The sequence below is a fragment of the Dermochelys coriacea genome, chromosome 8 (assembly GCF_009764565.3).
Source record: "Dermochelys coriacea isolate rDerCor1 chromosome 8, rDerCor1.pri.v4, whole genome shotgun sequence".
Taxonomy (NCBI): domain Eukaryota; kingdom Metazoa; phylum Chordata; order Testudines; family Dermochelyidae; genus Dermochelys; species Dermochelys coriacea.
The window spans coordinates 14711787-14726089 of record NC_050075.1 but is presented as its reverse complement, the minus strand read 5'-3'; the positions used below and the strand labels follow the sequence as shown (position 1 = coordinate 14726089).

Genomic DNA, 14303 nt, shown 5'->3' with positions numbered 1-14303 from the left:
ACTAAAAAATAACGAAATAAAATTGTAAACATGGCAAAATACTCCACAATATACTGGAGAGCTCAAACAGATTGTACTCCAAAAGTGTCATGGGTGCAGATTCTGATCTCATTTGCACAGGTAAATCTGGGGCAACTCTAGTAGAGTCTCTGGAGTGTAATTGAGATTAGAAAATGGCACGTGCAGAAATAATTATCTTTTGAAGGCAAAAGATATCTATTATTTTGGGAGGGCAGCTTTTCAAAGTATTATAGAACCAGCAATCATGGTTGTTAAAATAATATTGCATGTATTCTTTATCAACTCCGCTCTTTTTATGGTGTCAATAAATCAGATTTGCAGAAACTGAAAAGCAGGAAAAAACCCCACAGTGGTGACACATTCAGTCTTCCTGGCAGATCAGTGTATAATACACAATAAGTGGAAGCCATCGTCTCTTGGAAATAATGACAAATAGAAGTACTGACTCATGCCAGCCCATATAAGTGACTTCATTTTCTTTCCAAATAAGGCAGATGATAGCTGCCGGTCTGAAAATCCATGAACTAGAGATTGGCCAGAACTGTGAAGACTGGATCTGGATTCAGTTCTGACTCAAATTTCCCAAAATGTAGTGGGGGCTCAGATTCTGTGGTCAGATTTGGACTGATGCCATGTTTTTTGGATCAGAATCTGAACCCAAGCTTTCCCAAAAAATGTTTGGTTTTTTTGGTTTTGTTTTTTTGGGTGGGAGTTTTAGATTTGGAGTTCTGCTCTGGGCCTAACTCTAATAACAGCTAGACCAGACTTAAATTACTTCTCACCATGTTAAGAAACCTGCAGGCTCCTGGGATTACTCTTTAAACCTCCGTATCTCGACTACTTACTTTTTTAAAGTGCTCTCTGTGCATATACAGTGACTATTTTTTCCATATGGATCTTTAATTATTTAGCCAGGAACCTGCTGTGCATGTGAAGTACAGTATGTGGATATGACAGGGTGATATTTCCTAAACCCACAAGCTTCTATTGATTAAATTCCTACGGTTTTATAGTCAGTACCTGGAGAGTAAGTATTAACCATGTTGTTATAGCCATGCTGGTCTCAGGATATTAGAGAGAGAAGGTGGGTGAGGTAATACCTTTGATTGAACCAACTTCTCTTGATGAGAGACGAGCTTATGCACAACTCTTAAATGTGGTATAGCTGCATAAATCCCATTAACTCAGTAGGAGTTATATGGCTACTCCCTCATGGCTTCGGAAATGTAAGATTTAAGATGGGGAGGATTTTCACAGGCACATAAGAGAGTTTAGGTGGTCAACTCCCAATGACTTCCAATGGGAGCTGAGTGCCTATTCCTTACTGTCCTTTGTGTCCTGAAAATTTCCCCTGCATGTCAACAAAAATCCAGAAATTTCAGAGATAAATAAAAATAAAACTGATACCTAAATATTGCAGGGTTCTGATATTAGATACTGCATTTTTTGCAATGCCTAAAATGTACAGGGGGAGTTAAGAATTAACTCTCCACACTTGACTCAGAATATCCTTTATTGCTAGTCAGTAATTTCATTTTAAATATGCTCCAAGGTTTTTTACAAAGGAATGCTTCTTTTCACCAAAATAAGAGTGTGCAAATAACTGTGTAAATGGTATGTGACACAGACTGAGAGCTCTGATTATTTTTACCTCTTTTCTCACTACCTGAAACTCCCTTTTTCCCCCCTGAGGCCCTCATGGCTCCACATTGCACCCAGACAAGGAATCTTTTGTAGGCCAGCAGACTCAGAACTGACTTAATGCTTGCGTCCAAGGGCTGAGTAGATGCCTTCACAGTGCTCTCAGCCTCTGCAACAATGGAATGCATGTTCATGTGCTGGGAATCACACTTGGATCTCCCATTTGTCATTGGGTTAACAACAGGTACATCCTCTCCTCAAAGGAAATGCATGTTGGGTTATAGGATATTCTAACAGCTGCATGAAGATAGTCTCCAAAGACATAAAAAGACATGAAGGGACCTCTGTTAACCACAAAAGGGCTAGTATAGAGATTTCATGAGGAATTATACGTGAAAGATTAAATGTTTTCCTAGTCCCCAGAATCAAAGGTGAGTCTAAAGAAAATAGTGTCCAACAGAACATGGAATCACAGGCTGGTCAACCTAACATTCACTTCAGTCTTGCCAGAATCCAGTAGAACCCCACAGCCATACAAAGAGCTGTCTGTGAAGTGTGCTCCACTGAAAGACAGTCTGTCCCCAGTCTGATGCAGTGGTCCTGGAGTGACCATGTAAGAGAACTGTGCAATCTGATTACATGACAACCTAGTAAACAGATTTAATTGTGGAGTCAGAAAAGTTGCAAAATGAGTCATATGGTAAAAATAAAAAAGCAGAAATTAGGAACTTAGGGTGGGAATTTCAAAAGTGGCTTAAAAGCTCAAGCCCCATTGAGTTCAGTGGGACTTTGGGTTCCTAGGTTACTCAAGTGCTTTTGAAAATCGCACCTTTCAGCTTTGATTCCTTTTTGTCCCACAAATTGTTCTAAATTTTGTTTTCTAAACATGAATGCTAAGTAAAGGATCTGTGATCAAGGTTCATACAAAATCAGTGTGTTTCTACCCAATTTACTATGTGGTTCAGTTGTTTTTTAAAAAAACCATTTAACTAAAATTTAAAATAAATTAAATAAAATAAAATTTCAGAAATGCGACTTTAAAACAGGGATGGGGGTGCTTTGCCACAGTGATTAAATGCAAGGAAATAAGTATTCCATTTCTATCCCCCGCCCATCACAGTCTATCGTATATTGCCATGGGGGGCGAATTGGATTCTTTCAAGGAGATATCCGTCTCTTATCGGATGATATGAAAGCATTGCGTCCAACCATTTTCCCTGTTGTACCTCGATTATTAAATAGATTGTATGATAAGGTAAGTTTCATTTATTCTGTTTGTAGTAATAAAGTCAATAATTGTCTAGTAGTTAACTGAGAGACTTCCCTTAGGATTGGCCTTTTCCCCTAACTCTCGTACACTTTTGGCCTCACTACAAATACATTAGACCAGATCCTTAGCTGGTGTAAATCTTCATAGCCTTTCTGAAGTCAATGGAGTTATGTCAGCTTATATCAGTTGAGGACCTGGCCCATTGTGTTTTAAAGTGAAATTCTGTGCATGTAAGTCCTGTTCCTGTTCCCACTACAGTAAATGGTGACATTCCCAGTGATTTCACTGGTACAGGATCTGAGCCCCAGAGAAGCACGAATCAAACATGGATGTGCTAATGCTTTCTCTACCTTTGAGCCTGTGCTGGAGCTTGGTCCTCACTCGCTGCTGGCAGTGACAGGAGAGATGTAATGAGCAGTCTTAAAAGGGCTTAAATAATGCAAGCTCAAGGCTGGCTTTGTGGCTAAAAATCCTTCATACTAAGAGATGGTCATGTGAGAACTCCATGCAAGGTATTTAAGAGGATAGCATATTTTGTAGCCATGTTCAATATGTGTTGAGTTTTTATCCTAAAAGTAAGAGACGGATCTAAAGGCACAAACTACTGATTTAAACTTTCTGCAAGTTCAGGTCTGTTTGGATCTGCAGTTCTGGTTCCTCATTATCGAGATGGATACGAGGAGGTACTGATACAGAGATCCGATTTGGGTTGCTCTCTGATAAAACATAAAGATGGCCATCATCACCTCAACAAATAACAATATTTGTGCTAGCTGCCAAATATTCTCATTCAAGTTGCTCAACTCTAGAACTTTATCATAGTGTCACCTAATGGTGCATATAATAGAAATCATAAAGAAACACTGATCATATAAATGTAGTCAACGCCTCTATTCTCTTGATTTCTCCCCTCTTTTGTCTAAGGGAAAAGTAAGTATATTTCAGAATAGATTGCAACAAAACATAATTTGTACACCTACAACTTCAGTGTAGTAGTCTTAATTATACTGCTGGCATAATAGTAACTTCATTGACATCAGCAGAATGGTGTCTGCTTTGCCCAGTGGTAAATCTGATTCTGTGACTGTTATCATAAGGATATTAATACACCCTGTTTTCTTTCTTAGCTGTGTAATCTTTCATGCCATCCTGCATTCTCTTAGATCTTTAGCCAAGCAGATACTCCATTGAAACGTTGGCTTCTTGAATTTGCTGCAGAACGTAAAAACGCTGAAGTTCAAAGTGGAATCATTAGAAATGACAGTTTATGGGATAAACTATTTTTTAATAAAATCCAGGTAAGAACTTCGGAAAAGTGACTGTATAGCTGTTGCGCAAGAAATAGATGGAATGAAAAATTGCAGTTTTCTGTTAGTAGTTTAAAATCAGTGAAGTCAGCTTGGCTGATTTAGAAACAGTGTAATTGAAAAAAGGAACCTAGAGAGGAGAGAGCACCATTTTTATTTCTCTTTTAATAGAGGCATTTGTTTAATCTGCTTATTTTTGCTATTCACTTTGGGTACTTGGGTGCAATCCATCCCTGTGCTGAGGGTTAGCACAAGGTATAGGCATCACTGAAGTATTACTTAAGTGCTGTTTTATGGACTTAAGGGGTGCATAACATGAAATCCATGATGGTGAAGAGGAAGCAGAACACTTTGCTTTTTCATGTAAAATCTCAGGAATATGAGCACATTTTTATGTATTTTTAGGTATCAGGCATAAGGGCCTCTGCTCCACAGAAATTAAGCCAGCAGAGAATTTCACCCAAAATTTTAGCTTTATATTTAAATTCAGTACATACTTCATATATCTAAATGTCCTAGGTGGGCCACTATAAAACAATGAATAAAATACTGAGCATGAAAGAAGGAATGGCACAAAAATAGTAGCTAAACTCACATAAAAATGAGGTTAACAAACTTATTTTCTTTGGGGCTTCCTGCCTCCTTAATCATGCAGTCTCTCTCAGGTTTACAGGGTCTTGCTCCTGTGAATTCGGTCTATTAATCAGATAGCATTGTGTTTTTTCCACTGACCCCCAGCAGCAAGTACTATATATATTTATGGCAATATTCCTCTGGCTCCTCACTAGCCAAGCTGAAATAAAAGAAAGGTGGAGGGGAAGATAAAAAGAGAAGGGGGGGGGAAGTATTTTTGCTGAAGACAATTAGGCCTGTTCCAAAGTCCACTGAAAGGTTCCCATTGATTTCAGTAGCTTTTGGATTAGGGCCTTAGTCAGTACATATCCCAAACCATTTTTCCCCTAAGAAAAAGCATACAAGGCCATAAAGGAAAGCCTGTGCATTTATCATGCAATTGAACAAGAGGGAAAGGAAAACAGAATATCTGAGGGCCTGTTGGATGCAATCTGAACAGTCCTGCTATTTGCCACAGGGTCCCACAGTAAAGCATTCCTAGGTCAGCTAAGTCACTGATATGCTGTATCACTCCGGCAAGCTCTGGTTTAATTAATTTTCTTAATTGGATGACTTATCCCATGACATGTCACTTTATGTTTAGCCAGTGAAACGGATCACTCCTTTCATTTGTGAACTGCTCACCCATACTCTGCAAAGATAAGAGTTCAAATGATGCAGATGAAGCATTTGTCCTTCACAGATGTAAGGCAAATCATGCTCTGCATTGATTCGGGATTTGTGACCGTGATCTTCTAATCTCAAAGTCTAAAAATTACAAGAAATTCTTTGTCTTCCTTTTTTTGACTTACAGCATAGCTGAAAGGTGACAAAGGGGTTGATATCATCTACACTACACATACTTGAAGGACATCAACATTAAAAAGCGGGCAGAATTGTTTGGGGTTGTTCAGGGAGGTACTACCAAAACAATGGGATGAAAATTTTCAAGCAAGAAAAGAATGGAGGCAGTACATTAGGGTGGGGTGTTTTGGTTTTTTTTGGTCCTAACCGTGAAGTCATATAGAGCCAGATGGATTCATGCCTGCCTCAGCACAGAAGGATGGACTAGATGACTTATTGAGGTCCCTTCCAGCCCTACATTTCTATGATTCTATGCAGGCACACTCTTGATTCTGTGCCAGGCAATGTTGACTTCAAAGGGGCTCTATTTAGGCATAAAGGTCTGCCCTTGCAGAGTCAATTGCAGGACTGGAATCTAAGACTGTTTGTAATAATCTTAAGGAAAACTATGGAATCCCCATTCTTTATATGAACAGCGACGAGCCAAAGCACATGGACTTTTTGTTCTGTGTGTACGATGTTTAGAACAATGGGTTCCTGGTGCATGACGTGGCTCCGAGGCACTATGGTGGTGATTATAATTTTCTGTGTCGGAAGGGTTGTTTCTTTTGGGGTACTTCAGTTATATGCAGTTAGTGCTTTATCTTTCAAGATTTGACTGAAGGTGTATGCTCATATGGGAGGCTAAGAGTTTTATTTTCTCTTATTATCTAACAGGCAAGCATTGGTGGGTGTGTTAGGATGATTATAACGGGAGCTGCCCCTGCTTCTCCAGCTGTCCTGGGGTTCCTTCGGGCAGCACTTGGATGTCAGGTACACTTCACCTATACAGTTATTCCGACGCACTGTTGTACTAGCTCTTCTAGTTGTTAAGAAATCAAGGGAAACGTATATTTAAAATAACATTTACCAACACAAACAACAATAGAAATTGTTTATTTCTGATGGTCAAAGATATAAATAGTAAGAGTGGGCTCCAACCACATAGGTCAGACACAGCTCCAAACTCTCCCAAAGTTGAGAGGAGTTTTGATCCAGGACTTTCAGTTCTTTATAGAGAGAGACAGCCAATGACAAAGTTCAGATCTGGATCTGGATGCAAATTCAGGAATATTTGGATCTAGGGTTTGCACCCATATCTGGGGGGGGAGGGGGAGATCAGTGGCAATAAGATGGTGCAACTTGTCAATTTTCAAAAGTCACACTGATTAAGAACTAGCATAATACGTTGGAGATGCTTATTTCCTAGGGCACTGAAAACCAGACACATACTGAAGGGACCTGTCTAGGGTCCTGGGAAGAAGGTGTGGGCCAAACCACTTACTGCAGAATCCAGGGAGTCTGAGGACACATAGCTTGCATGCTACTAGAATTCTGCTCAGGTGGTTGGCAAAGCTAGTGGCCTTTAGAAGTAAGTGGCAAACAAGCCCCACCCTTCTCAGATGCCTGAAGCTTGCCAGAAAAAAGTTTCCAAAAAGACCGTCTTCAAAAATGTATTTCATATTAGTGCAATCTGGTTTCTCTCACAGAGGTACATACTACTTTATTCAAGCAACTGCTATCAGTACAACTGTCCTCTCTTCCCACTGTTTTCAGATTCTTACAGTGATGTTCATTCAGAATAATTTCTAACAATGTTTCCCATACACTGAAGACCAGAGCAACTTTCCTTGTCAGTCAGTACACTGTATATAGTGTAGTTGTAGCCATGTCGCTCCCAGGATATTAGAGTGACAAGGTAGGAGAGGAGGTAATATCTAAATATTACCTCACCCAGCTTGTCTCTCTAATCAACATACTGCATTGTGGTTTAAATTCACAGCATTGTGCAACAAGAAGGAAACTGAACAATGTTCAAATCATATGTAAGTATTAATCTGTCATCAGACTCAAAGTTATATATCTCTTTGTCAGGTTTATGAAGGTTACGGTCAAACAGAGTGCACAGCAGGATGTACCTTTACCACTCCAGGTGACTGGACTTCAGGTAAAAATGAAAATCTCTCCAAAGAAAGGACAAAACTGTTAGTGCAGGGGTTCTCAGACTTTTGTACAGATGACCCCTCACACATAGCAAGCCTCTGAGTGTGACCCCCCCTTATAAATTAAAAACACTTTTTTATATATTTAACACCATTATAAATGCTGGAGGCAAAGCGGGGTTTGGGGTGGGGGCTGACAGCTTGTGACCCCCCATGTAATAACCTTGCAACCCTCTGAGGGGTCCCGAACCCCAGTTTGAAAACCCCTGTGTTAGTGTATTTGGAACACTTTTAGGGGGCTGTACTACCTACAGGATACTATTCAACACTTTATCATTGCGCTGAATAATTTGGGTGAATTCAGTATTTATGAAAGTGAGGTATTAATAGCACTAGCCAAAGAAAGGTAGAATTTGATCAGATGCTATGCAAGTTTTCCTAGAGAGATCTAAAACTATGCCTTGGTCTTGATCTGCAAAAATCCCATCCTTTCCACTTTGCGCCTGCCTTGGGCAGAGACTACTAGTGCTATTGAATTGTGTTTGTCAGATGTTACACTGGAACAAAGATTAGGCTAACGAATTCATATTCATTTGTGACCAAAATCAGGCTTTGAGCACAGATCCAATGCAAGATAATGGGGAAAAAAAGAGAATGCTTAGAGGTTTACGGTTAGTCTGGTTTAAGGATTCTAGGCTATTACACTTTCAAACCTTTGGGATCTTATGATGGTTAATATAATCAGATGAAAACTTCAGTCAGCACCCAGCATGTTGTCAGTGTTCAGCAAATCTTAAATAATAAGAGTAATGCAGTATTAATTATTAATATTTATAGAATGGCTTTGGAACAGGTATGATCAAATTCATTCAAATGAATACCTGCACAACAATTGGACATAATTTATTAGTCTCATTAATAATCTAAAAACCTCCCTTTTCAACACTAATTTTCTATGATTGGAGTAGAGCACAGAATAAGAATTCCAGTACAGATTGCTGTATATTAGCTTGTTTTTCTACACAGCAGAAAAGGCCAATTACCTGTTATGAGATGTACTGACATAATAAATTTTTCCAGTTATACTTTCACTATGTTTGTCTCACACTGTCTTCATTTTGGTGCCCTACCCAGCACATAATTACTGAACACACATTCACAAATATATATTAAGGACTGGATCCTCACATTGTTAAATCTGCTGGTCCTAAGCAGACTTAAACCTGGGCAGATCTGTGAAGGAGTCCCCTATTGTGGACAAAATGCTGGGTGGCAGAGAACCACTGTACCTTGCCCTTCAGAGTGACCATTCCTCGGGGTGGGTCTGAACACCTTTGTGCTCCTGTGATCTTTGTCTACCAGAATATTTCATTTGGGTCATTGACAGTTAGCATAATTTAGAGTAGTTTAAGCAGTTATAGTTTACTTTGGAGAAATTGGAAAAAGTTTGAATTTAAAGCCATTGTAACTCAAAGCCTTTGACTTTTCTAGATGATGCACAAAACAGAACTTTGGGCTCTGTTATTAACAAGTTACTCTGAGTTAAGTCTTTAAAAGAGGGGTTTGATTTAATTTCCTGTTGGTCAGAGGAAGATAGTAAGGCAAAAGGGTCCAGTATTGTTACACTGAAAAATAGGAATCCTATCCAGACAGGTTAAAGGATTCTGCACACAGACAAATACACTTCAAGAACACTGAACTTCAGGAAGTTCAGCTACAAATGGGTGATGTGCTAATAATAATCTAATGAGCACTATTTATAGAAAGAAATGACAAATAACTTTAATTTGCAGGTCACGTAGGAGCTCCTTTGCCCTGCAATTTAATCAAACTGATGGATGTGGAAGAGATGAATTATTTTGCTTTGAAAGGAGAAGGAGAGGTATCATCTCAAACATTATATACAGCTCGTCGGTAGTTAACTCTTTGAGGCAGGTTGTCATAAAAAATCTGTGAGCCATTTGTTACTACTTGTATTGAGAATCCTTTTTAAGTGCCTCTTGTCATAGATGTGTTCTATACTCCAGTTGAGAAATGAAAGGAAAAAAGCAGAACAGATGAACAGGTCAGGCAGCAGTAGAGCATCATAATGTTAATTACAAATACAAGGGTATTACAGAACCTCCAGCAAGTGCTACAGCTAATTACTTTTGAAGGGGCTGAGGGTTTTACACAGGCAGATCCTTACACTCACACAGAATCCCATTGACTCCAATGGGATCCCATATTAGCATAAGGGTTCACCTAAGTGGAGCCTTTCACAAGATTAGGGACAAGGGTTATAAGTCATCCAGTCCTCATGCATTTCTAGTACAGTGAAAACTCTTATTGAAATAAACAATGAAATCAACATGACTTTCCTCTGAGTAAGAACAGCATTAGAATTGTAAGACTTGGCTCTACATGTTTAAGGTCCCAATTCAGCAAAGCATTTAACCTCAAGCTTCACTTTAAGTATGTATTTAAGTCCCATTAAAGTTAAGCATATGCTTATGTAATTTGCTGAATAGGGATAGCTTGTTGATTCAAGGCCTAGGTTCTGGTCCTGGTAGATACTGTCTGCTATCCTGTCCCACTGAGGGCTTTCAGCAGCTTGCAATAGGCACGCAGGACTTTGTGGGATCAAGCTTAGTTATTTTTATACTGCACTGGAACTAATTTATTTACTTTTTAACATAACTATTTTTCTTTTTTCCATTTATATTTTCAAATTCAATGAAAGGCCATTGATTCACAGAATAAAATCAAAGCTGAGGATTATATTTAAATTTTCCCTTTAATGTCAATGGTTGTCAGCCCATTTCATAACCTATAATATCACGGAGGCTACGTTAAAGAGAAATAGTGTAATTTCATATTATCCCAGAGTTCTGCATTTCTAGTTTTCCTTCAGCAACAAAATACCAGCACACTGCAATTTACTGGCGAGTGCTTAATACCACAGAATGGGGATCTGGTAGCATGGATCCTTGCACCCTTGCAGAGTCCCACTGATTTGTAGCAGGACTCTTTGCAGTCATATGCAGTTGTCCTAGTGGATCCCAATGCAGGACTGAGGCCTAAATTAGCAGCTGGAGTCTCACAAAGAATATACTCATTAATACTTTTAATGCTCATGAAGACTCATCAGCTAATGAGGACTCCTTAGGCTCCAGAGGTAAAGGGTTCATATTTTAGGACAAGTCCTGAGTTCTGTCCCCAATGCCCCATATGTACAGTTTAGCTCACAAACTTGGTGGGTGAAATCCCATCCCCACTGAAGTGAATGGTAACACTCCCATTGACTTCAGTGGGGCCAAGATTTCATCCAGCATCTGGATGTACAGCGTGCAGTGATATGATTCACCACAGTGTACTCTATACTCCTTAATTATGTTCACAGCTTACCCTGAAAGCTTTGACACTTTATTCTTGCTAGTGCATTTAGGTTTTAACTAGATGTGAGTGAAATGTTCACAACAACATTCAAAATGTTCAAAATCTAAGTGTTTTCCTATTTCACTGTAAATGCAAAATATGGACCAATTTTCAGTGCAAAATATCTGCACTAAAGCTAGTTCATTTTTAGTAAAAATGATCACATTTTTCAGCACAATTGTTGTCTTTTTAAAAAAATATGATGACGATTGTGATATCACATGCATTTGCAGTCAGTTTTTCTGTTCTCATGAAATATTGTCAAAAGACAATTTTGGGGCTGAGAAAAACAAACAAGAAAAGTTCAGAAAATTTCATTCACAAATAGACTGCAGTTCTGCACAGTCTTGTTTTCCTGCTTTACACCTACATTATTTTAAAAAAGAGGGTGGGTGGTAGCATAATTTGAAATATTTTATTTTGTTGGAGCACTCATATGGGAAAGAATCCACACATTAACATTTTGGTATGATTCCATAACAAAAGCTCGAGACTTTGTCAGCAACCATGTCTCTTTTGCAGATATGTGTGAAAGGACCCAATGTTTTCAAAGGTTATCTAAAAGATGGCGAGAAGACAGCTGAAGCGCTGGATAAAGAAGGCTGGCTTCATACTGGAGACATTGGGAAATGGTTACCGGTATGTACTGATCAGATTCTCAGTTCTTGTGTAAATTGTATATTCCTATGTAAATTCTAAGGTAGTACTCTTGTACTTTAAAGCAAATCTGTGTTTGACTGTTTTTTGTGGAATAACCCTATGTCAATCACCAGGAGTTGGTGCGTCCTCAGAGTCAAGTCCATGCACCTGGGTCCCAGTTACAGGTCAGCTTCAGGCCTCAGCATTCCAGGTTTTAAGCAAAGCATAAAGAAAACTTTCTGTGATATCTCATTAGTTCATGTAAGGTATCAAGCAGATTTGCCTCTCCCCAGAGGCTATTTTAATATCCAAAGCTAATCACTCCATCTTTAATTAATCTTTGGAAGAGATGACACTTTGGTAGAGATGACAATCTACCCTCTGCTTGACAGAGATCAGTTCAACTGCTTCTGAAATCGAGCCACCTCTACAGTGGCACGCTGAAATCAACTCACTTGTTTAAAGACCAAACAGCTTGATTTTTTTTTTTTTTAGAAGTACTGAATGCTCTCAAATACCATTCAACTCAACAAGAACTGCAGGTTCTCAGCACTTTTGAAAATAAAGTTACTGCTTTCTGGATTTTTTTTTCATATTTAAACTCTAATAGTATTTGATAAAGACTCGGTCTAAACAGCAACATCTGCACTAAAGAATAATTTTTAAAAATTAACAGGTGAAAAAAAATCCTACCCAGAACAAGAGGTGGGAGGACAAACTCAAAACAAAATTGGGAAACCTCTGAATACCAAAGCATTTTCATTATCTTTTGAGTTTTTTAAACAACATTATTCTGGACCCTGTTTTACACATACAAATGCAGGCACACAGAGCACTTTTTCAGACTGAAAAGTGAGGGGAGAAAAGACTTTTTTTTTCCCCCAATGAAATTTCTTATTTTAATCTGTCTTTCAGAAGAAAGACAATGTATATCAAAAACTTGCTGGTTTCAATGTATAAATGGGCATTTGGCAGAAATGTCACAAAAAGCAAAATTTCTGGGCAGCATGACGGCCTGGGACAAAATGACAAATGTGGTCATGAAGTATTTTTTGATATTTTTAAACAGTTCTTCTACCAGAATAGCATTTTCCTTCCCTGTGTGATGACGGTTGAGTTTATAATGGAAGTTTGGATGTACCCTTAAAGAGACTCCATCATGGCTGATGGGCTGAAAATACAACCTGTGTTTAAGAGACTATATTTTTCAAAAATGTCCTCCTGATCCTGAAAATCTCTTTTCCAAGTGGGAGCTGGAAGACTGATTAAATTCAGCCTTTTCTGCTGGGCAGTTCACCACCAATAAACCCATAGTAGGGCCAGTTTCCATGGTTCAGACACTCTCGCTCTGATCTTTGTTCTGCCTGGATGGTCCACTCTTGCTTGTAGACAGGGGATTGTGCACCTCCTCCCAGTTTTATTGTTCGCTTTTTAATGAAATGTAGAGTCAAGTGCAAAAAATACATTGTTTACTGGGCCTGTATATTCAAATAACAGTTGTGGTAACCATCATCTCTCTTTCCCAACAGACTGGGACACTTAAAATTATTGATCGGAAAAAGCATATATTTAAACTTGCTCAGGGAGAATATATTGCACCTGAAAAGATTGAGAATATCTACATCAGCAGTGAGCCTGTTGCCCAGATATATGTGCATGGAGACAGCTTACAGGTAAAATGTAACATTTCAAAATAATTTTAGAGCCAAACCCTCTGCTTGACAGGTTCTGCGCCTGGCACCAAGGGGTCAGTAAAGGTGACCTTTCTATCCCTTACCATCCTCCTCCCCAATTCTGGAATTGGCTCAAAGCTAGTTAGGTCCCCAACCACTCGAGTGACTATACACAGCTTGGGGAATGGGCGACAATCTAGCCTCTAAAACTACCTCATTTTCTTCCTTCAAATCCCTCCTTAAAACTCTCCTGTGCCATGATGCCTACAAATAACTTGACAAAGGTTAGGCTGCTGGGGTGCTGAGACTACTGGCATCAATTTTTAGAAATAGAGAACAGCAGAGCCCATGCTAGAGCTGCACTTTAGTTCACAAGTGCAGGACCCTTCATCATTTAAGTCCTGCATAGTACCTGCATGTGAGAGATCTGTCTGCCAAGTGCTTACGCAGGTGGGCAGAACTATTCTCTATATTAAAACAGAATAGTTAGGGGCATGTTTTCAAAAGTGGCTTCTGAAATTCTGCCCACAAAATTCTGCTCACTAAAGTTTTATGGGTGAAAAACCTGCTTTTGTGCACACAGTGGAGATAGCTGCATGTGTAAGCATCCAGTTTACATATGCAACAGTTAGTGTTTTTACATACCAACAGATACAATTTCAGACACCATAACAACTAACCTTTACCCACTGATCATGCCCTTGAGCCAAATACATATTTCTCTTTGACATCAATATGATTTCCCCGGATGGTCAGAGATTCATGAATGGAATAGGTTTCAGAGTAGCAGCCGTGTTAGTCTGTATTCGCAAAAAGAAAAGGAGTACTTGTGGCACCTTAGAGACTAACAAATTTATTAGAGCATAAGCTTTCATGAGCTACAGCTCACTTCACGAAAGCTTATGCTCTAATACATTTGTTAGTCTCTAAGGTGCCA

General features: G+C 39.0%; 1 protein-coding gene across 9 annotated transcripts in view; it reads left to right on the top strand.

Annotated features, from left to right (window-relative positions):
- Positions 1-14303, top strand: part of ACSL6 (acyl-CoA synthetase long chain family member 6) — a 125320-nt gene that overhangs the window by 102582 nt on the left and 8435 nt on the right. For all 9 annotated transcript variants that reach the window (XM_043520595.1, XM_043520591.1, XM_038414022.2 and 6 more), the window contains 7 exons: positions 2783-2917; positions 4096-4230; positions 6373-6468; positions 7570-7642; positions 9431-9519; positions 11577-11693; positions 13223-13366. In XM_043520595.1, the coding sequence (XP_043376530.1) occupies positions 2783-2917; positions 4096-4230; positions 6373-6468; positions 7570-7642; positions 9431-9519; positions 11577-11693; positions 13223-13366 (789 nt within the window). The remainder of the gene's footprint in view (positions 1-2782; positions 2918-4095; positions 4231-6372; positions 6469-7569; positions 7643-9430; positions 9520-11576; positions 11694-13222; positions 13367-14303) is intronic.